Source organism: Diadema antillarum, unplaced genomic scaffold, assembly GCF_040938485.1.
Source record: "Diadema antillarum isolate AM-2024a unplaced genomic scaffold, OU_Dant_1.0 seq00000779_RagTag, whole genome shotgun sequence".
Taxonomy (NCBI): Eukaryota; Metazoa; Echinodermata; class Echinoidea; order Diadematoida; family Diadematidae; genus Diadema; species Diadema antillarum.
Window position 1 is genome coordinate 282,501 of NW_027271667.1, and position 23,682 is coordinate 306,182.

The 23,682-nt window shown below is 38.7% G+C and overlaps 1 protein-coding gene across 1 annotated transcript in view; it reads right to left on the minus strand.

Moving 5' to 3' along the window:
• LOC139739024 (uncharacterized) overlaps positions 1–4,714 on the minus strand; it is a 5,764-nt gene extending 1,050 nt beyond the window's left edge. Inside the window, exons 1-6 of the mRNA XM_071649639.1 lie at positions 4,705–4,714; positions 3,636–3,885; positions 3,182–3,258; positions 2,302–2,443; positions 1,070–1,149; positions 1–311 (exon numbers count right to left, since the gene is read on the minus strand). The exon at positions 1–311 is cut by the window's left edge and continues 1,050 nt beyond it. Of these exons, the coding sequence (XP_071505740.1) occupies positions 1–311; positions 1,070–1,149; positions 2,302–2,443; positions 3,182–3,258; positions 3,636–3,885; positions 4,705–4,714 (870 nt within the window). The remainder of the gene's footprint in view (positions 312–1,069; positions 1,150–2,301; positions 2,444–3,181; positions 3,259–3,635; positions 3,886–4,704) is intronic.
• Between the last annotated feature and the right edge of the window lie 18,968 nt (positions 4,715–23,682).

The window sequence follows — 23,682 nt, forward strand, 5'->3', positions numbered from 1 at the left end:
GTCGTGAGGGGCTGGATCAGACTTGGTAGAGGTCACCTTTAGGTGCATGTAGGGCAGCGACTCTGCTTCAGCATCGGGCTGATATTTGGTGTAGCCATAGACATCGAGAGAGGCTGTTTGACCGTCTTGGTCATCGGCGAGGGCGGGGTTGACGCCTGGGAGAAGACTAAGTTGTCGCACAGGAGGCTGCGGTGCATCACCGAGATCATCGATATCAGAGGATCTACTCCTACTCATCGACTGCATAGCTGATAGACTCTCGCTTCTGTACAGAAGATTGGGGAAGGCTCCACCGATGCGACGAGGTGATGCTATACAGAAAGGGGGAACATAGAAAGAATGACATCGTGTGCAGGGTTTTTTTTTCATGTTATTCATGAAAGATCACTCATCATCTGCTTCTCTACGAATTCTCTATTATCAGTTTTATTATCATTATCATTATTATTACTATTATAATTATTATTATTACTCTCCTCCTCATCATCATAATCATTAGTATCATCTTCATTTTGCTTGTTTTGCTTTTTAGTCTGACTGCGTCTTGGCGCTTATTGTACGACAGGTCTTTTTTCTCCAAGTGCGATGTAGGTGTTCTGCACAGAGTCAATCACAGCCGAAGCGATGAGCTAATGGTTGGGCCAGGAGTGACTCATACTGTGCAGTCAAGGGGATAAACTTGATGAACTCGGTTTCTCCAATTTAATCCGGCAATACACAATTGTGAGCGTTTCCAGACTTAATCAAAATTCACCTTGTGTAAAACAAATTCGGAGCACCTGTACACGAAAGCATTTACTCGCTCTCCTATTTTGCTGTATTTCTATACAAAGATTATCAGCGTTCGGAGATATTTGATATGCTGATTCCCAAAATAACATCAAATTACATCCAGGAATACAAAAACAGGTAAGAACACACAAATAATCTCAAAGATTTGACCAGGTTCGACTAATGTCAACGAAGTCGAGTATATCACAATGATATTTTTTTTTCTTTTTTTTTTCACGTGAAATGAAAAAAAACACTCTTAAAAGAAGCGCCGACATGCATCTCTGTGTATACTTACACCTTGTAGACGTCATCTGTATTTCTTCGATAGTTGCGTAATCTTGGTTGTCACGGATTTGACCATTGTTGACTGGCCGTCTGTTGCGTAATGAATGAATATAGGAGAAAAAAAAACATACTCACTGTACACATCTGAAAGGAACATAATCACAGAAGGTATACAAGCCTACAGCTGTACAAACATGTATCAATGATTTATTAACTGGAGACATCAGGAGAATGTCGCAGTTTGGGGAAATTGAGCAATCCTTTATACAAAGTCATGAAGTTTTAAAGTTCCAGGGAAGTAGTGTAACCATCACCGGATAAGGAATTATAGTTGTGGAACTGCTGAACAGATATCAGTGACAGGTCAGGGGAATGCGTAATTCTAAATAAAAAGCTGTAATATGTGGAATTCTTTCTACCTTTTATTTATATTGATTTTATCGGCACGTATTGTAGTCTTTCCATCCAAATATGACGGTAAATAAATTAAACAAAACTTACACATTCAAAACGGCTGGTCCACATTTCCTTAAACTTAACTGATGCTTCCTTATTTTCATCTGCACTAGCTGAATTCACAAATGTATTCGGAGTATAACTTTAATTTGGTGGTATTTCGGCAGGAATATACTCGTCTAATCGAGAGTTCTGTATGAACGAACAGAAAAACACGCTCCTATCCCTTTCTGTTGATGTCACTCAGTAAGAGGTCAATAGCTTTACTATCACTTCCCCTCCATCGGAGTTCCTTGTTGGGTTCAAGGTAGGGTTAGAGGAAACGGAACTGTAAAGGTGTTATCAGGATTCATTCCAGATAACAGACAGACTAGTTCACGGATTCAGGCTGGAGTTTGATACTGTGACATCCCTGATATTGATGATGTAATTGCCAGTCAATCGAGTTTAAAAAAAAAATATTAGTAGAAACGATTCATGTCGTCCAAAGTTGTTTGGGATGAGATTTCTAGAAGTAACAGTAACTATATCACGCCTCAATACATTCAACTTCTATGCATATTTCATTCACAACAGATTGCCATGACAACAACAAAGCTTGCCGAAGGCCTGTCCTACCTATAGCAACAACGTACTGACGAGTACGAAGTAGATTCCTGCCTAAGAAACTCAAGTGAAGGGAACAGGTGAATAAAATCGTCCGTTACGAGGCTGCAGCACAAAAAAAAAAGGAGACGTCCTTGAATTTTGACATAATTATTATAGCACAAACGTTCTAGTACTCACCTTGGCGGGAGCTTGGGCCTGCGATGCTTTCTCTTGTTATAACAGAAGAGAACGATGATGACGCAGATAAAGACACCGGCAAGAAATGCCCCAACGATGATACCCACAAGCCTCGCATCGTTTTTTGACAGCGCAGCTCCATCTAATAGAAACAAAGACAGGGACGTTTAAATCGCTGTGTAGTGTGGACTTATTAGCACAGCATTGACGAACGACAGCAACATAATATTAGAAACCTGGAAAGAATAGATGTACATGTTTCAAACCAAAAAATTACTATCCCTCCAAGACATATTGAGAACATCACGATCAGCACGTCCTATATTGGTTAATGTTTAATGTATTCTGCAATTTTCGATACTTAATGACAAGTTGTCATTGGAAAAAAATGGGCTTTAACCTATATTATATATAGAAAAATAAACGAGAAGAGGTACAGAGAAAATTAACTTGGGGACGGGGGAGGGAAGGGGAGGAAAATTGAATCTAATATTTTGATTGCATGTGGTAAGACAACGCATTGTGCTTGAATATTAACGAACAAAACCAACACTGCATCAGAATGATGTCATGCCTCGAATCTTAATTAAGTACTGACTTCATCATACGTAAACCAGAAGAACTTGAAGTTTTAATCAACAAGATTAGATACTGTTTGTTATCGACAGCAAGCACCAATACTTCAATAGCCGATATTTCCACTTCTGTTTTTGCATTATTTTGAATTGTTTATACTTGGTACAGCTTCTACGCGCACCATAAACGTGAGGCGCACCATAAACGTGAGGCAATACTGTAGTTTGATGATTAAATGATTTCCTTTAGGGCTGCGTACGTAATCAAAGTAAGAAACTCGACAAACAACCAGACTTAAACATACTTCCGGGTTCGGTAGAGACAGGATCGGGTGAAAACCTCGGGATGATTTCGTCTATTGCACGAGTGTTCATTTTGGTTCTGCAGGGAAAGGAATAAAAATGTTCAGTGGATTGGTCAATCAGCAGAATTATCATGATAACAATATGCATCTGTACACAGACAGAGAGAATGAGTTTACAGTCGTGTCAACATACACACATACATACATAATACCAGGGCTATGCGCAAATCAAAGAATGAGGGTCATCGTATATAGATAGACGCGAACATATTAAATTCAATCGCCCTATCAATATCCAGCTAACACACATTACAAAAAAAAAATACGAGTTTCATCAAAGACAAAATTAAAGATATTGCAACGGCAACCAAAAATGCAATTTGTGCATACGTGCAGGGTTCCTTTATGCACAGGTTGAAAAAAAAGAAAGTAATGAAAATCACACAGCCCGTACGTTGTGGGTGGAGGCACTGGAGTTGTGGGTGGGATCGTAATGCCACACTTGGGGTTACAGCTGGCGAAACAGTATTCCCGGACGGAGTATTTCTCGGCAGGATTTTGGCTCTCCCACACTACCAGGGCGTGGTCGCTGCCAACCGTCTCGTTTCTGAAGAGGAAGACGTTTTCCGTGCTGTCTTCACAACTTCTGATTTGCGTTGGAGCTATGACCGCGGTGGCTCCGTCGCCACAGGAATCATAATACTCTGAAAGAATCAACGAAGAAATCAGGAAATATCGATAATATAGAAAACAAAACAACGAAGTTTATCTTCTGTCCAACTGAATACATCTATTTTACTAGATTATTGTATCAAATATTCTAAAACAGTACGAACTGTGTTGCCCGTGAATATTAGAGACAAAAATACTGAGTCTGCGATGTTTGGGGTTTTTTTTTTTTACAACAAATGACAAGGAATGAATTCTGTCTCCATGAACTGTTGTTGACTTTGAATAGCCTAAACGCATGGAGAAAGTTGTCAACAGAAAAGCAACGAAAAATATATATTACAACATTTTCTGTACAAATGAACCACCATAGAGGAGATCAATGGCATTATGACCATGTCTTAATCACATTCACCTTTGGAAACTACATCATTATTTCATGAAAACAATTAAATTCTCCTCATTGTTTCTGATGAAGCTTTAATGAAACTTTTATTATTCTGTTGGTTTCATTTCATTTTTATTCCTTATTAATAGCGAAATCAATCGAGCATGAGTGGCATTTCACTTTAAATAAGCACGTTGAATTCACATACCACACTATAGAACACAATAAAATGGTAGTAGTACTAGTATAATGGGAGAAGATGAATACATTGTTGGCCATAATACATGAATGTACACTTAGAGCCGTGCTTAGTCTATGGGTGGACGGAGATCTTTGAAATCTTATAGGCAAGTTACCGTTTAATCCTAAACTAAATTTGAGTCACGCCTGCTTTCAGGTCAAGCAAGAAAGCCTGAAATTCTTGTGGGAACACGGCGTCTTGGCGTAGTGTCTTGCACAGACCTACCGCCTCTCATAATCTCAAAATGTGAGAAATTATTAATCTGTTATTTCCGGCTACTTAAAATTCGAAATAAGAGATTGCCTCACAAAATTCATGAATGTCTTGATTCACATAGAGACAATGCCCACTTTGGCATACTCAGACAACTCAACTCACAAAATAAAGACAAAGTCACCAATGATAAAAGCTGATGTTTGTGGATCAACGGAACCGCTGATGTCATGTAAGGCAAGGTCCGCACAAGATAGACGAATGAATAAATATGTCAAGTCCATGAAAATAAACATAAAAGATTTATTAGCTACTGTATGGCCTATGAGGAGAGTGGGGCAGATGCTTTATTTGTACGTCGTCCATTAAGGTGAACTTACCAAACCCAGAGACAGGTTCGCAGGGAGGCGTACCAAATAGTACCCCGTCTTTAATGTTTGAGATATCGATTGGTTCTCCGTTACATCCACACCAGTCGAGACACGCCACCCTGTGAACAAGAGGAAAGAGAGATAAAACGGTGATTGACGAATCATTTAAAAAAAAGGCTTAAAGGAGGCATCTGATAACACTAAGAGACAGATAGATTACCGATAGAGGGAGAAGATAATAAGCGAGAGAGGGCGCTACACCTACAGTCCTCTGATGCTAGGCTGCTTTTTAATCATTTCTATTTTTTATTCTTTTATAGAGAGAGCAAACTGCTGGGAGGCATAATCATGTCTCGTTCAGACAACAAGACGTGTTCATAAGTGACTCAGGACGGACGGGGGGGGGGGGGGGGGGGTTTATGTCCTAAGACCTTGGGAGGCCGTTCATCGTAAGACCGAAAGGTACCAGTAATCAAAATAATGGCAACGTTACCTTCACACAATTATGAAATTGATCGATATTTCAACGCCGTACGTATTTCTATCGTTCTCGCTGTCCTTGGTCGGTCACTCAACCTCTGCGTCATGAAGAGGTGAATGATTAATTTGTGCAATGATGGTAATCGCTACATCATATCATAACTGAGTCATTTTCTTAAAGTGTGACTGTTTCGCTGTAATCAAGTCGTGGTTTTATTGTTCCTTCCTACTAATATTCGACAAAAAACGACAAGAAAAGACTACCCACAAAGTAAATAGGAAGGCGGGTCGCCAGGTAGCATTTTGTTCTCACTATAGGCAACTATGATTAGGGAGCAGTTACATAATCAACATAACCTCATTACTATCACGCGTTAGAATTACGCTGCCCTTGGCATAGATCAGGCAGTGTGAATTATGTAAGATGAGCTGAATGCTAATACTATCACATTTTTCCAGGAAGAGGTCTAGAAACCGCGATAAGCAACTTGTAGGCGCAAGAGATTCAGCACATTTTGAACGTATTCCACGCAATAACATAAATCCGTGGTAAGCACACTGGATTGCCAGGTCTTTGACACGATTTACTCACATTACCTACTGAGACGCCAATTGTTTTCATGATTGTAGGGAGCTAGGAAAGAGTAATGCCCGCTGGGTCTTTTCTATGTACAGGGAGATGAGACATCGACCCCTGTTCCATCATAATATTCTAGATTCACTTTATCTGTGCACCATCATGCGCGCCAATATCTGAGCCTCGTTTCTGTGTGAAGAAAGAATCAGATGAAGCTTGGAAGGCAGGGAGGAGAGGAGGAAAATTCCTAATCAGAATTTCTCCCGATTTCCTGGAAACAAGACAATGGAAAGACTCCCGACATGCAGACGACGTCCTCTCCCCAGTGGCTTTCAGTTTCAACTGTCAGATCCACGTCAGGAAAAAAAGAGAGAGGGCGGGATGGCGGGAGAGAGAGAGGGAGAGTAGAGACTGAAGAAGAAAAAGAATATTGTAGTTAGTCTACGTTTCAGACATTATATCCAATCAGAATGCGTAGGGGACGCAGATTGGCATTGTAGGGGAGATAGATAAACCAAACATCAAATAAAACACATACACATGAAAACACTCAAACACAACCTTGCACCCGAGTGTTGCCATTTTAATCAACGGACCTGAGGCTTGAAAAAAGCAATAAGAACAATCACTGCAGCTGGTAATTGGCGTACTGAAGCAATGACCGGCGTAGCGCCACAACTGATGGTTGTGTGTGTGTGTGTGTGTGTGTGTATGTGTGTGTGTGTGTGTGTGTGTGTGTGTGTGTGTGTGTGTGTGTGTGTCTGTGTGTGTGTGTGTGTGTGTGTGTGTTGGGGGGGGGGGGCTTAAAGAGCTGTAAGTAATGGAAAGATGTTCACACACACACTATCGACTCCTAATTCCAAATGGCGTTACGGCCGAAAATTTGGATAGGGATAAAAATAACGGGCTTCCGTGTGAACACGCAGGGCCATAGCGTCACTGATAATTATTGCAAGACAACGTTTGTCAAAGGGCTACAGGTAAAGCAGTGTAGACGTAAATAGCACACAAGAGGATCGAATAGGAGGACGACGAACTGATAACGTAGCGATGAGTCAGAGAACGGGGTCAGGCGGTTCACAACAGCTTGTGTTGGCAACTCACAAATTGTGAGGAAGAGTTTGCTTTGTTTCCATCTCTCTGTGTTCCTTACAGTGGCGCCACGCCACGAGGGCAGAGTTCGGTCTCCACCTGATGTGGAAAGACTATACCAGGGGTGAATGGACGCACCTTCTCTTCGCTGCATCTGTTGGTGTTTGGAGTGACAGTGCTCACACCTCTTCATGATCTAATGTTGGAAGTTCGTCTTTGCGATATGAGAGGAGCTTGGGTTTCTTCTTTCAGCTTTCAAGGTCTCCTGCTATTCAATTCAATCAAGTCTGCTGATGTACACAGGTCAACAAAAAACAAAAGCTGGAAGAGTTTGACAAAAATAACTATGTATCATGGCTATTTTATCATAGTTTACCAGCACCCATGAGCTCTATCCCCCATCAAAAATTAACACATAAATAAAATGAAATTAAAAATAGTCTTGCGATTGTGACGTCATCAATTATTTGAATAAGACCAGCTGAAATGAGCATTGCAATGCCTAATGGTTTGCACCCTACCTTGACTGATGCACAGACACAGTAACATCCCGATGGCAGAACCCCTCAATTATCACATCAATTGTTTAAATCTGGAAAATGTTCCAGTATTGAGTCTATAAACTATGGCAAGAAAGCTTTAGAACTGCAATCTATACAACCTGTCTAGCTATGATAAGCTGGTACACCTGGTTACAGCAGTGTGCACATCAGCAGAACCAGTCACTGAATGCGGTTTCAAGGGACTGAAATTGGACGAAGGAGACGTGATCACCATGGAGACATCGTTTTGCGTATAGGCCCTACTTCGATGAACTTAGTGACAAGCAGAGTTACTGGTGTGCTAACTTGGACTACAAAACTATATCATGCATGCGTTTCTGGTTATGATTTTTCTTTGAAGGTTCTCAGTCGAGACACATTTTGTCTGCACATTACTCAGAAAATAAGAGTCGAATAAGCACGACACAAATGTATTACTGTTATCGAGAGGCAGAACTCCTTATTGTCCGCAGGAAATTATTAGCATAATCGAGCAGACGAAAACACGCCGTGTCCCCTCACAATGTCCCCAAGCATATTGGGCAAGTGTTGGCTGAGCTGTGAACAAAACATGACATGTTTTCAGTCCACCACTCTTGGGCGGTAATAACCAGTGACAACCAAGGACATATTGGGGGCATTAGCGTCATTAGTATGTACATACAGTGCCAGCTCGTTAGCAGCCAGCCATCATGGTCGTGTGTAGGTACCGACGCACGCACGTCAGAAAACGATAATTAACTTTCTTTCTTTTTCTTCGCTTGGCTATGATAGAATGTACATCTTTTATTTTACATTGACCATACGTTCATAATACATTATAATTCTTCAAACACAAAACATCGCCAAGATTGGGCAGATGTTGCACGATTTCAAAGACATTTATACCCAATGTCTTTCATTCATATTCATAGATGTTTATTTATCGTAAATGAACACGTTCCTGTGAGCAAATTCAATTTCCAAACGATGGCATGGGTTTTCAAAGTTGGCAGCTCTGTCCTTTGATAGTTTCTTATTTCCTAACATTGAAAAAGTAGCCACTCCGTGCTATGGAAAAAAAAAAAACATCCATTCTTGGAAAATCCAAATAAAGCTATTATAATGGAAACAAAAAGATGGAGCGAGTATTCTTTCTTTAATATCACTCAATAACATCCCCTACCTCTCCCTTCCTACTGAATTACTGATGATGCCATTACCAGCATCTGACTCTTCCATGTACCACTTTCAGGTTAGCAACTCGGCCAAATCAATTTGTGTAGAGGAAGAACCCTGTAGCTCCACAGGGAAGCATCGAGGCCTTCACCCTGGAACTCTCATCGACCTTTCCAGGAAGAGCGAGCAACCCACGCCTCCACCACCAGACGTGGGTGAACTTCTCACCACCACATGTCACTGGCAGGAGATGTGTGGTAACTAATGGACAGAATGTTCACCATGGAGCAGCTCCATGGTTACACAAGGCGTAACATTCAATCGGTACAAGAGACAGGGATTGAATAGATTGTGCATTGCATTGTGATTGAAAATAATAATGGAAAGTGTCTGGATGTGGCAAGATAAATTGTTGGATTTCCAATGACAAAGAGATGATTATCCGAAACAAAAACAAAAGACCCAGAGCCCTTGAAATTCTTAAATTTTGCAGCATATTTTGTATATTATTCAAGTTTGCAGTGAAAGACGTAAATAAAACGAAATAGAATTGTCCTAAGAATTTGAATTGTGCAAGCATTTCATCCTACAGCTCCCTACAAAGCGGTCATTGTCGTCGGGCTAAACTTTTACTCAGTGTATCCATAGTATAGGCCTACGTTGATGACATAATTTTCCTAAACCCGGAATAGGATAGTAAAAAGGTTGACAGTTGGCAATGTATGAATAAATCAAGGAGTTTCCTTGATAGAACACATTCCCGAAACTACAACACGGTATGAAAGCGACACGGCATGACTTGGAGGTTATTGCACCTTGACTTCGATGTGACCTACAGGTGAGGATCTTTCCTCATCTGCTCCATCACTAGACTACTCCAACTGAGGAGAGTGACCCCCTACCCAGCTCACCGTCAGTAGCAATCAAGAAAATTGGCAGTCATCATGAAACTGTCCTCTATGACCGAGATGGTGGTTGTACTGCGGTAAACAGCGGCTGGTTAGAGTCATTCCACGTGGAAAATGTCCCAGAGTGACAGACGGAAAGGAAAAGCTGGACACCTTGAACTCAACCTCGGAGGAAACGTACTTTCGTGTTATTTCTGGTCAGATTACGTGAAAACGACGGTAATAAGTGATGACTGGTAACATTGCTTTCCGACAACGTGGTCTACTTGAAAACATCGGCATAGGTTATCTATACTTTCAGTTTTGTTTCGTGCTATAACGTGGTCCGATTCCTCTGTCTATCACAGGATGAGGAGTCTTTGTTCTCGTATAGCAGAAAAGATTACGTCGCAAAAAAATCACATCATGGGCTACCAAGATGCACTATAAGCAGGTATCATAGGGTAAGACATACCAGTACATGTGATCACTGGTCGAGTGTTGGTGAACTGAGTATTGTCACCCACAGACATGCCAGAGATGAGGTGGGAAACAAAAGCCCATTTCCCTGGTGTCGCCCTACACTTCGTCAATGCGTTCGTTACTGATTGCTGGTATATAATTGGTTTGTAACACATCACAGTGAGATGGAAAGAATAATGCTGCTGCTGCCCATGATGCTGAGAATAACGTGATCATGATAATTGTGATAATGATGATATAGTTAATAATAATGATAATGATAATAATAACAATAATAACTTTTATTGTTATTGTTATTATTATCATTATCATCATCATCATTATTATTATCATCATTATCATCATTATTATTATAAGCACTATCATCATCATCATCATCATAATGATAATCATATTCCTAATAAAAATAATGATAAAATGGTGGAAATAACAGAAAATATCAATATATCATTGTTTCTATCATAGCTGAAATAAATGAATTGTATCATTACACATTAGGCCTATCACTATCACTATAATCAATAACTACCTATTTTATTTCATTACGATTACTAGTATCCGTTTTTCTGTAAGTGCTCCCAATTAACTATTGACAGCGAGTGACAAGAAGAACACAACACAGAAGAAGATGAGGAAAGTTTGGCGGACACAATTCTGCGCACTTCTGAAATGAAATGCATCGGTGTTTTTCTGATCTGTGTGGGTTTTTTTTTTTTTTTAAATCAGAATGCCATCTATAATGATGCAATAAAATTGAGCCAAAGGTGAAAAAAACCCAAACAAACATGGACATAATGTTAAGGGTCTCATGAACGATGTGAAATACGGCATAGCCTCTAGTATAATATAATAATAAAACTAGGAAGACATTATACTGGCAGTACATAATCGTTGTGCATTCAGAATGTATAGCACCACGGCAGCTCAATGGAGAGTTCGCCTGTACTCTCCCGTTCTGGAACCGGGCCTGTCCGATCTCCATTCAACCAGAAAGGCTGTCTGAAGCCCCTCGCTTCGCCTCAATGAATAGTATTCATCAAAATGGCTTAAGCCGCTTATTTCTGCGCAATATTTGCGTACAGAAGTGTATCAAAAGTAGTTCATTTGTTGTGATCTCTTTCGCTCTTATGTTGTTGTATTTCGACATCGTCGTTTGTGTTTGGATGTGTGTCATGTGCGTTTACGGAGGCCAATTAAAGGGAAATATTCAATCTGCTCAATCGTCTTGGGCTGTGCATTTGAATGTTTTGTTTGTTTGTTTGTTTGTTTGTTTGTTGTTTTTTTTTATAAATAATCTTGTATGTTGTACGTCATGCTACACATACATCCTCTTCTACTTTTCTTTGCATTTATTCTCTTAGAGCCCTTTATGAATGCCATGACCATGGATAACACATACCTTTGCTAGATCATTTCTTTGCCACGTCTTTCAAAAACTTTTAAAACCTCACGAGTGACGTGTTCAACCTTTCAAGGGATTTCTGTCAAATCACTTCATTCTATTTTCAGAGTGGTGGCGCTGTAACGATGATACGTTTGTCTCTATTCATGCTCGTATAAAGAACTAAACCAGTCCAGACGCACCGATTTTTACTCCAGAGAATAAGTCTCATTCCAGGAGATATTCACAATCATCACTTCTTACTTCCAATGAAATGAATTCTCGTTTTGAATTGCTCAGACAAAAAGGAGATAAACAAATAATTATTATAAGATGTATTCTGCATTTCAGGTATTGTCGTTCCTTTTCATCACTTTCATGATTCTTGCCCTCAAGGATCCCGGCCACTGAAATACGACAGAGTGAAGAGATAACCTTTATCTTGAGAGAAGTCTGAGAGGTTGACTCAATAGATAATCACCTTGTGAGTAATGAGGCTACGTCCAGTGATTGGTATAGCCGTGAAGACTGAGCAAACAGACATTCGCAACACATGAGTCATGTTGCATGGTCTTCACACGTATCAGCCATGCCACTCGATTAAACATAATGATACCATCTCTACGATCCTTCATACACAGCTATACGATAAGTAATCATCAATGAAGATAACTGAAATGAATGAAGGCACAGCAGTGTTGCAAGACTCAACAAAGACATACGAGTCAGTGGTAAAAATTGATCAGGAATATCTGCATGACCATAATCACTCGGATCACGCTTCCTGTATAATTATGTGATAACCTATGGTAACGGAAGAGTCGCAAAAATAGGTCTACCGGTAGTTACACCACCTGTTTCTCACATAACATATTATGTTTGTCTATTCTATTTTCTCTATCTCTCTCCCTCCCTCTCTTCCCTTCATCTGTTTTTGTTCCTTATTCTCCGAGTCTGAGCACAATGTCCATGCATATACTTTGCGAATGTATCATGCGTGATAATGATCTATATAAGCGTGGGGGGGGGGGGGGGAGGGGGTGGGGGGCTGGTACACCACCCCTATGAACAGCGTAGGTTTCCCATGCAGGAAATTCACAGTTTTGAAGGCTGGGAACATCAAGGCTTGATCAGCATGACTGTTGAATGATTCAGGAATCAGGATACAGAAACTCAGAGAACTGATATCTAACGACAATCACAGACGTGTGACGTGAAGGTTTGTTCGTCATTTGAAGAATGTAACCCTGTTAAACCCGTGTGAAAGTCATCTGAGGCTTGAAGAGCCAAGTACAGCAATGTCTTCTTGGCTTCCACATCATGAAGCACATCCCTTGTCACCTCTAGTTCAATACACTGTACCGAAATAACTGTTACTAACCATGCTAACGGCTTTATGGCAATCGTTCCTTCTTACAAATGTAGGTATACATGCTGGTATATGATGGACTATATGTATTGCGTCGTGTATGTTTTATTTTGTTATGTTTTGTTTTGGTTTGTTTGTTTGTTTGTTTGTTTGTTTGTTTGTTTGTTTGTTTGTTTTAAGTGGCGGTGGTAGTGGTAATCACTACTCGAGGGTCCAAAGTGTGTCCCTATATAGATTTTTTTTTCCACAAAGCATGGATTATCACATTCCACAGCAAGCTTCAACATCAATAACGGTAGCTTGGACTTTGTAGGCCTACTCAGTTTGTGTGTCAGCATCCTGTTTGACATCAATTCTCTTCTTCCGGATTTTCTATGGAGAAATGTGATCGTTGGAGATGAATTGTTGCTGTTGTGCGCACAAGAAAAGTGTTAGGTGACGATGCCTCTTCGAATATTATGGAGTGACAGCTGCAGTACGAGCCACGTTGACAAAAGGTTTCAGTTGCTATGTGTTCCCATATAACATACCATTGACAAGACACATGGAAACAAACACAAAAATGAGTAAAAGCAACTCTCATGTCAAGCACAGAAATTGGTCGGTTTGTATGTCAATGTTGAAAAAAAAGGAAAATTGTCACGTTGCCACATTGGTATTCTTGTTCAATGTTCGCATCGTGGTAGAGGGAAACAAATCTAAGAGGAAACTTCATTAGCCATCTTCCCTGAGAAATATTGTCCAGTAAAATGCACACTAGAAGTGAATGTACCATCCATTTTCCCCAATAATTCGCAATATAACTTTAGACTGACAATCTTTCCGAGTACTTATCTTTAGTGTGAGGAATTTGTCACGATCAGACGATTGCCGTTCTTCGTTTCTACCCAGCTTTGTCCAGTCAAGAGAAAAATACAACAGCAACAACAACAACAACGATCGAGAGCACGTTGTCGGATTAGCTTCAAAGTGTCCTCCATCAAATCACAAATGGAATCCAATTGCAATGTCAATTTATATTCAAGATAATTTGATCAAACTCTTAATTAATTTTGATAAAGGTTTAGGATCTTAAAAATTCACATTAATTAGTGATAGTGGATACACCCCAAATATTGCAAACTAACAGAGGTGCTGGTTACCTTACCCCCGAACTCTCTTGACTGTGTGACTTACATCACTTTGTGTATTATATCAAACTTTACGACCGACTTAATTCACTTTTTTTTCGCATAAGAAAACTGGAATTTGAAGTAGTGTATTCCCGATGAAACTGTGCTCTTAGGGAGGAGAGTCATAATGTACATCAGATCCTCTCCTCTGTTCACTGGGGTTATTTTGATCTATTTTAGAGAATATTAGTGGATGCAGTAAAAGCGTGATCATCTATCACACTCACAAGGCTAATCACGTCGTCTGGCCGCCATTTTAATTGGCGGCACACGTTAATAACTGATTCCTCATCAGCCCTCCTCACATCGTCACATCCCCTCTCCTCCATCTCTCTCTCTCTCTCTCTCTCTCTCTCTGCCTCATTCCCTGTTTAAAATTGTAACTGTATCAGGTGGCCACGGACATCTTTGCCTGCTGTAACAAAGGCAGCTAGGGCTGAGTTTGGGATGCTGGAAATGTATCAAGGTAAAAAGTCTGTTCCTCCGCTGGCTACAGACAAATAAGACAGGCAGGAACAAGGAGTGAGGAGGATGTAGATTACTGTGGCAATCAGATGCAATGTTTGCCTCGGCAAGGCATCATAGATGGCCACCCAAGGCCGGTGACTTTAATTAACATCGTCTATTTCAAGCCAACGAGGAGAAGAGTCAAATGGAAGAAGAAGCACGATGTTTATTGAAACAATGATTCCAGCCAACATTCTCATGTCAACAAGAACAAGGATGACATTCAAATGCAGAACTCATCATCAGGACATCTAACTTTTGTAAACTAATAACACATGGTGGATAACCACGTCCAAAAATTCAAAAAAAAATCAATGATTATCACCTTATCGAAGCATCTGTCACAATAAATTCTGTAGGTTAAGGCAAATGTGTGTGCACACGATACTGAACGATGGCGAACGTAAGAAGACGCCATTATCATCAGCAACCCTTTCTCTTCTCCCTATATGGAGTACATGGAGTATATTATTCAAATAGAAATTTATACATGAGTAATAAATTATTGGATATTTGCAATGAAAGTTTTGATGTTCTATTTCAAATCTTTATGAAAATCACGCCTAAGTAAAGATTTGTTTTTATTCAAAACATTCAATCTGCCTTTGCAAAATAATGGTAAAATTATTTGATTGCTGACTACGGTAAAGATGAAACATTTTCAAAATACGATCTAATCATACCTCCCCCCCCCCCCCCCCCAATTCATTTCCCCCGTCAAATGAGACGGCCTGAGTATAAACTAAATATAAAAATCGCATGCACAATTTCTTACTATACACAGGAAGTTCCAAGTATCATTACTCATAGATCGCAATACTAAAGTCTATGTCACCAGTACACGTACTCTTCAGCTTCCGTCGCCTTTTCGCTGCCTACTTCCGAACTTCCCACCATTGTTGCATAAATCCTGTTCCCCTACTCAGTAATTGCATGTTTAAGGTTGACATCAGATATTTCCCCTCTACAGGTCGTGAAGATGGCCACCACTGACCGCACTTCAGTGGTCATCGAACAATGTCCAAAAATTCCAAATAACTATGACATCATATTCATATCCTGCCGTCGATATACTGTGGCCAAAAAGTAGACTTGTCCACCAAAGTACTCGATCGTCTTTTTTGTTTTGCTTTGTTTTATATTTGAGGGGATTTTCTCTCTGTTTCAGATTTTATGTTTAAAACTGTGCATTAATAATTTTATGGGTTTTAGCACCACCAGGACAACCACTTTCACGTGTTTGTTTGTTTTGTTTTTTTTTTTGTTTTGTTTTGTTTTGTTTTGTTTGGGGGGGGCAATTCCTGTTGCCTATTATACGTGTGATGCAAGTAGAAATTCAAACTACCGCTTTTGACTACAACAATTCTAAGTAAACGAAAAGGGCTTTATTACTCAAACTTGTGAGATGGATAATCATCAAGAGAGATTCATTATGACTTCTAATCTTAGCAATAAAATTTCGCCGTGTGGCTCGACATATATATAGTACGTATGACAGTGGTACAGAGTGTCAACATAGAAAACGCATACTGTCTTTGGAACTACAGTACATTATGTATCTATAATCTACTACGCATGAGAAATCGTCTTTTTTTAACCGTGTTTTGTTTTTTAAGAAGACTTTTTTTCTGTCTGACGTTATAGGCTTTCTTAGATTTGCGGATTCGAAACACGAGAAACTCTTAAAACACTCTTCTCTTTCAATTCCATTAACTTTGAAAAGATGCTGCTCTTGCAAGTTGGAAGTTAGTATATCAGTCATAACTAAAACGTACTAAATAAGTGTGCATACTTTCTGTTTAGTTTGATATTGCTTCATGGTGGTTGCTATGGAATTTCATACTCTGCTCTTTCTTCCAATAATTGCACAGAGCACCGCTGAGGTAAGTAGGACCCGTGGTATAGTTTCTAAACTTCAAAGCCTTCTCTCAGTCCAGTGTGTACTTTCTTTCCATTATTTTTACACGCTTTACCGAAAGTCCACTTGCATTCAATTGTGTCATTTGACAGCTTAGAATTTTCTGTTTACCAAACGGAGATCAGCTAAAGTCCATCTGACTTTGGGTTATCAGCAGCCATATCTTTTTATCACAGATGGAAAATTAAACCATAAAACATCGAAATCCACATCAGGCGACTTTTTGGTAGTATTGTGATGTAGGGTAACAAATATGTATTTTAAATATATGTATGTATTTTAAAATAATTTGTATAACAAATTTCCTACAGGTATATTTCCAGGTTATTGAATATAAAATAAGCAATAAAATGATAATGATATTAATAATTACATACCAACGGCTAACTTCTGAAAACTCTATCTTATTTTTGCAAAGTAAAACTGTGATTCCAGCATAAAATTTGAGTATTGTTTACATTGTGCTAAAGACAGGCATTTTTGGAGGATAAGATGACCAAATTTTAGTAACTATTGTTTTTAGACAACCACAGACTGCTCAAACATGCAAGGTTCAAGGACAGAGGCACATGATTTGACTCATGCACAGAAACTAATTAAGAACCCAATGTACCATTGATCTCAGCGTTGAAGGTTACACACTTACCACTTGATCTGCTCTGCTACTTGAGGTCATAACGCTCTCGTCGACTGCATACAAAACTTCTGACTTGGACCTTTCTTGTCAAATTGCAAACCTCGATTATACGTATGCTGCAAACCGCTTCTAATACGGCAACAAACGCTTACTTCCAACTGCAGGTAGCAGTGACTGTGTTTATGAAAGACTCTCCATCTATATATACAGACAAATATAATAGTTCATAGAACCAGTATTGTGAGAATGACGTATAAACTCGGAACAGTCATGACCAAGGGCACGCGAGTTTAACCACAATCCCGACAGCCTTATTTGGACAAAGCCAATATTTACGAGATCCTAAAATGAAGGATGTCATAACTCATCGCTCCACTCGCCAGTTGTCAAACTTAAGAAAAACAAACAAACAGTGGATTGGTACGTGGTTTATGAAAGAAAAAACACTATTGTTAACAACGCAAATAATTATACACGTATAGTGTAACTTTACTGTGTTTTCTCGTGGTAATTAATATCTCTCTTTTGAAGCATTGTGCAAGCAACAATATTTGTTATAAAATGAAAATCGACACAACGGCACCTATCGAATTTGGACCAAAACACAACGGTTCGTAAGATTGAAGACTGGACCTACCCCGATATTAGATTTTGTACTTTAATTCAAGAGTTAGACCATTAACTTCATTGCTTTCGTACATTGGATCCTGACCAGAAAGCCAAATTTTAAAGGACAAGTTCACCTTCATAAACATAAGGATTGAGAAAATGTAACAATATTAGTAGAACACATCAGTGAAAGTTTGAGGAAAATCGGACAATCGATGCAAAAGTTATGAATTTTTTAAATTTTTGTGTTGGAACCGCTGGATGAGGAGACTACTACAGCTTGTGAGTCATATGCGTACAACAGTATAAAGAAAATGTAAAAGAAAATTCAACATATTTTCACTTTTTTCACATAATAAAAGAGCACTTGACTTGCCTCTTTCTAAAGGTAGGGGGAATAATTGTATTGTATTGTATAACATTTGTCGGTAAGGAGTCAGGGGAATGTGTACTTTTTTCAAAAGATGGAATTTTGTGAAATTCTCTTTATATTTTCCTTATATTGTTGTACGCATGTGACATCTAAGTTATTCACACACTGCAGTAGTCTTCTCATCCAGCGGGTACTGTACAAAAACTTCAAAAATTCATAACTTTTGAACCGATGGTCTGATTTTCCTCAAACTTTCAATGATGTGTTCTACTAATGTTGCTACATTCTCTTAATCCGTATGTTTATAAAGGTGAACTTGTCCTTTAACTTATATCAGACTCATTACATGTATTACATCATAAATAGTGTTACATTACAACGTCCATTTACGAGACACTCGAAATGAGGGCCAGTGAATTACATGGTAACCGGGAGGTGGTAAAAAAAAAGTGATTTCCTGCTAATCTTCTCGTTTTGTTTAGTTGCAATTCATTCTCCTAAGCTATTTGAAACCTGGGTCAATCTGACATTGATATAAAGCACGGCTTGCCTTCCCTCCAAAGACTCACCACTTTGAAACTTGAAAAAAAGAAAAGAAATTAAAGCCAATTTCAACAAATTTGGTGGAACTTAATAAAAGACAAACAAGGATTTTTTCCCGTTTTAAAATAGTCCCAAGCATCCAGAGAGTTGATGACTTACATCTGCTCAGAAAATTATAATCATGAAGCGATTCTTCGATGAGTCAAGCAAACAGAGATGTGTTTTTAATCATATCTTGCACATCCTGCATACCAAATAAGGTTTTTTACGATATTTAATAGAATATTATACCGCAGCCTTAATAAGATCCCACTCTAATTTTCTCGTCATTATTTTCTCCTTTTTTTGTTGCAAATACATGGTGCAGATTTCATGTTTTCTTCACATTGAAGTGACGAAATGGATGCTAGTGTTGTCTTGCAAGTTTACGTATACAACTGACAACGTATAGCAAAAGGTTAAAGGGAACATTAACGCATAAGCAACTTTGAATCACATTTGTTTGTTTGTCTATCTATCTACTTGTATTTGCAGATTTAAACAGTAACACAGGCTGCTATAACTGTTGTCAATCAAAGAAACTATGAAACGCAAATGCATATTGAGTTGTGTCGATTCGCGATACCCTCAACATCACCTATATTTATGGGCTAATGATCTCTAAATGTATGATATATATCAGATAATGATATTTCTACTATACAGATTACTTGGATACTCCCTCCAAAAAAAATAAAATTAAATTAAAACTAAGATTCTGTCAGTGACATACATCTGTATGATTAGTCTGCCAATCATTGCTTACAATGATTAACAAAAGACACTGAAATATCACCTTTCCCTCGACTGAGCATGAATAGCATGTTTTCATACTATATATTATTAATAGTTGGCAAAAGACATCGCAGGGAAACGTGCAGGTTACGTTCCTTCTAGGGGAAGGTGTATTCCATTGTCTTGCTTTAATCATAGCATTTTAGCAATAGTTGACAAATGATGTAACTGACAGAATTTCGATGTGGAAGGATTTTCGAGGGCGTACCCAAGTTATATACATGAAATATTGTAGAAATATTATCACAAATATATGACATATGTAGATATCTTTGGTCAAATGATTGCTGATGAGGGTATTATGAATTAATACAGGTCAACATGCCTTCGCACTGTATGCGTCTGTTTGGTTAAAACAAGGTCGACAGGAACATTATACCAACATCCCGCGTAATTGCGTGGAAATTTGTAGGAGAACACTGTTTATATCAGGTCATTGCTATACATTGAGTGTTGCTAAGCAATGCCTCCATAACTGTATATTTGGTCGTCAGGAGATCACGGCGAAATAAAATTAAAAAAAATCATATGGAGGAAAAAACAAATCAAAACAATGTTTTCGCCTTATAAATTATAGATCTGTCAATCAAAGCAGAAAGGCAAAGTCCACTCAGGTCCCACACCATCCACAGAGGGCGCACAAAGCATTATGATTATTATGTGTATTTGATAATTATTATCTAATATGTATACGTTCATCTGTCACACAATATCTATTCAAGTAAATATTCTTAAAAGTTCAGTCCTTTCGACGGATACTGGATTACGTTAATCTCTCGCATACATGTACAGTCTTTACGGGATTAAGGGGTCAAGACAAGTTGATCCATACATGCTTTGTTTTGCGGTTCGTTCTGGGAATATCGGCAGGTGAGAAAAGTTGTTCTCTGCTCGGGGGATGATTATTTCTCCTTTTTTCAGCAGTACGGAACGAGCTGAGTTGTAATATAACAAAAAAATAACGTATGTCCTTCGTCATTGTTCTTTTAGCTTTACCCGCGGCAGGATTAATGTTTAAAGTTAACAAATCATACAATTGTAAGCCTGCACCAACCAGTGGTATGATTTATTAATCACTATTATGATTATTATGATATAATCAAACGACTCTGGGATCATTATTTTTTAATCTAATTTTCTTCGTCCTCCTCCAAACCTCACGTCTAATGCGTCAGATTTAATATCCAATCGTTATAACATTCTGTCAGTAGTATGTTATGCTGATTGTTTTGTATTACATGTAGGCTTAATCTAAAAGGATAACATTGTGATCTTTTTGCAGACAGGGTGAGTGTGTATGGTCGTGTCATCAGTGATAATTATAATCATAAATGTATTTTTACACGTGCCTAATTTGCTTTATGTTTACTTATTATTTTTATTGTATTTTGTAAGTTCTCTACAATGTATTGCAGTAATATAACCGTAGTAAGGGGACTTCATCAACATTTCCAGTCTTTCATGAAACAAGATGTGTTTCTATATGATTTTATGTTTTATCAATACAGTACTTTGTCGTTTGTAAAATACTTGTATATTGTGCTATGATTTTTATCAATATTACTGTCTCCCTCTGTATTACTGTATTTTTCAGATAGCAACTGATGATCTACATTTTGACAGCATGTCGGAAAATAATCATTAATCAATAAAAGTGATGAATAATTTCCTGCTTACATGTAAATTATTTGAAAATTAAAATAAGAAATGAAAGAATAAATCAATTAAAACACAGAAGTGTTGATAGAATAAAACTCCTGTATTTTTTTTTCTTATACACGCAGACTGGCAGAGTCGAGCATATTCTCCTTGTTTTGAATGCAGTAGAAAGACCGTCTGGGGTAGGGTTTTAATAGAGAATCGCCGAAGCGGGAACAGCCCGAAGTGATGACAGTCAAATTGGTTCTCACTTCTGTAGCTGATTCTATCAAAATAATTCAATCGTGACGTGCAAGTTGAATACACAAGAGATGTATGAGGGTATAATGGTGCCTGCTTCTCCGGGCTCGACTCGCCTTTATTCGATGGGTTGAGCGGGGGTGGCTTGCGGTTTTCCCAAACTGAACAGCACCCTTGTCCCTGGGCATATTAAGCCAGATGTTTCGAATGGCCGGAATGGTTTACAATTCTCTTAACATGTGCAAATTCCATTTCATTCCGAGAAAATTTGGAAAATTAACAAAAACAGGTTGAAAATTGTTTACCCTTTCCCCTAAATTCATATTTGGACTTCATCGTATCAGATCTCTTGGAAAGTTTTGTTGTTTTTCGAAAGCTTTCCACGACTACAAGTGGGCAGGAAATTGCTTGACGGGATCCTGTTATTGTTCATTTCACGATTGTTTTGCTTTTCACGCGAGTGGGAGAAGCGACAATAAATCAACTCGAGACTCAAAGTTCATGACATTTACTGCTTGTCAAGTTCCGAAGTTCATGGGAATTTTCGTAAATCCGTATTACTACAGAAACAAGATAATATCTAGTGTAACAACGCTTAACCTTTTGCTCCTTGTAAGTTGTATACAGTCGTGAAATCCAAAAGCACTGAACCCCATAATTCGGTAATATCACATAAAATCATATTTTCTGACAAAAAGTTATGAGCATTTCACATTATACATGTATTGATATACACATGGTGTGAAATGTTTTAAGTATTTATCTTATTTACATATAACATTTTGATATATTAATATTCATATTATATGCAATGTATGGGCGTAAGCATGATACATACAGTGTATGTTTACAATAAAACTAGAAATAAACACTTGGCAAAGACCAGCACAGAAAACGATTTGCTGATCATCATTATGATTTAGACAGTGTAAACATGTTCAGTGCTGATGTCATTGTACCTTCTATGTATCTTTTTTTATTATTTCCTGTTTGCTGGCTATGTGTATTTCCTTAGATCGCTTAGATCGGATTAACTAAGATGTCTTACGACACGAAATTTACGAGTCAGAACTGTCTTCATCAAACTGTAACATCTGACAAATTTCCCGAGATTGACTAAGGCTAGTTTTCAATAATCATGTTAATTATGTTTTCTCCCCGACAGGCGGCCTCTGTTGAGCAATGAGCGATGTGTGTGTATGTGTGTGTGTGTGTGTGTGTGTGTGTGTGTGTGTGTGTGTGTGTGTGTGTGTGTGTGTGTTAGTGTGTGAGGCGAGGACGAGGGGATAGTTGGGTGATGAGTCTTCAGGCTCAAGCTGGTCAGAATGCTGTGTCCGTCCGTATAACAAAGGGCCAAGAATCCTCGATGTACAAACGTGAGGACTTTCTTGGAGTGATAATAAGCTGGCCTTGGTCTCTTTGTCTGGAGGTTCAGCTCATAGTACATGGGAGAAACTAGCGTGCAATGGAAGCCATTGGTACGTGTCTTGTATGGTACGTGATCGTATTATCCTTTCCCAAGGGTCTCTACTTGGAGTGCGTGTCATTATGACCAATGTGGTCATGCTGCAACCATTTTTTTTTCTTCCTTTACCATGTCCTGTCTACTATTAGGTACATCATTATGAGTACCACATTGTCTGACAGAAGAATTTCATGGTATCTTTTTGTAGCACCAATACTTCGAATTCCTCCATCTCTGAAATCTTGAGACACTGGTCGATACTGGTCACATGACATATGGTAATTGTACGACGCTGCAATATCACGTACCCCTTCAACACAGGTGCACAATGAACACATGGGGAACACCCACCGAACTAAAAACAAATCTTTTAGTTCGGTGGGAACACCATGACATTAATATGATGAGAAGCAAGCCTCTTGATCATCCCGTTTGAAATTTAAGAAAAAAAAAATACATAGGTGAGGCCCAATGCCACTGAATTAAAATCTGCAATTTTAGTACGTGTCCAGTGAAGGGTGTAGACTAGCATGCAATCCTACAACATTCAATCCTACAACTACAATCATACTCTCATTAAAACAAAGTATGCATGTTGCATGTACACTACTGAATTTGCGTAAGAATACGTCTACGTCACAAAAATGTCAATCTCACACTCGGGAGATTTTAGGCATGTCAAACACTATACAC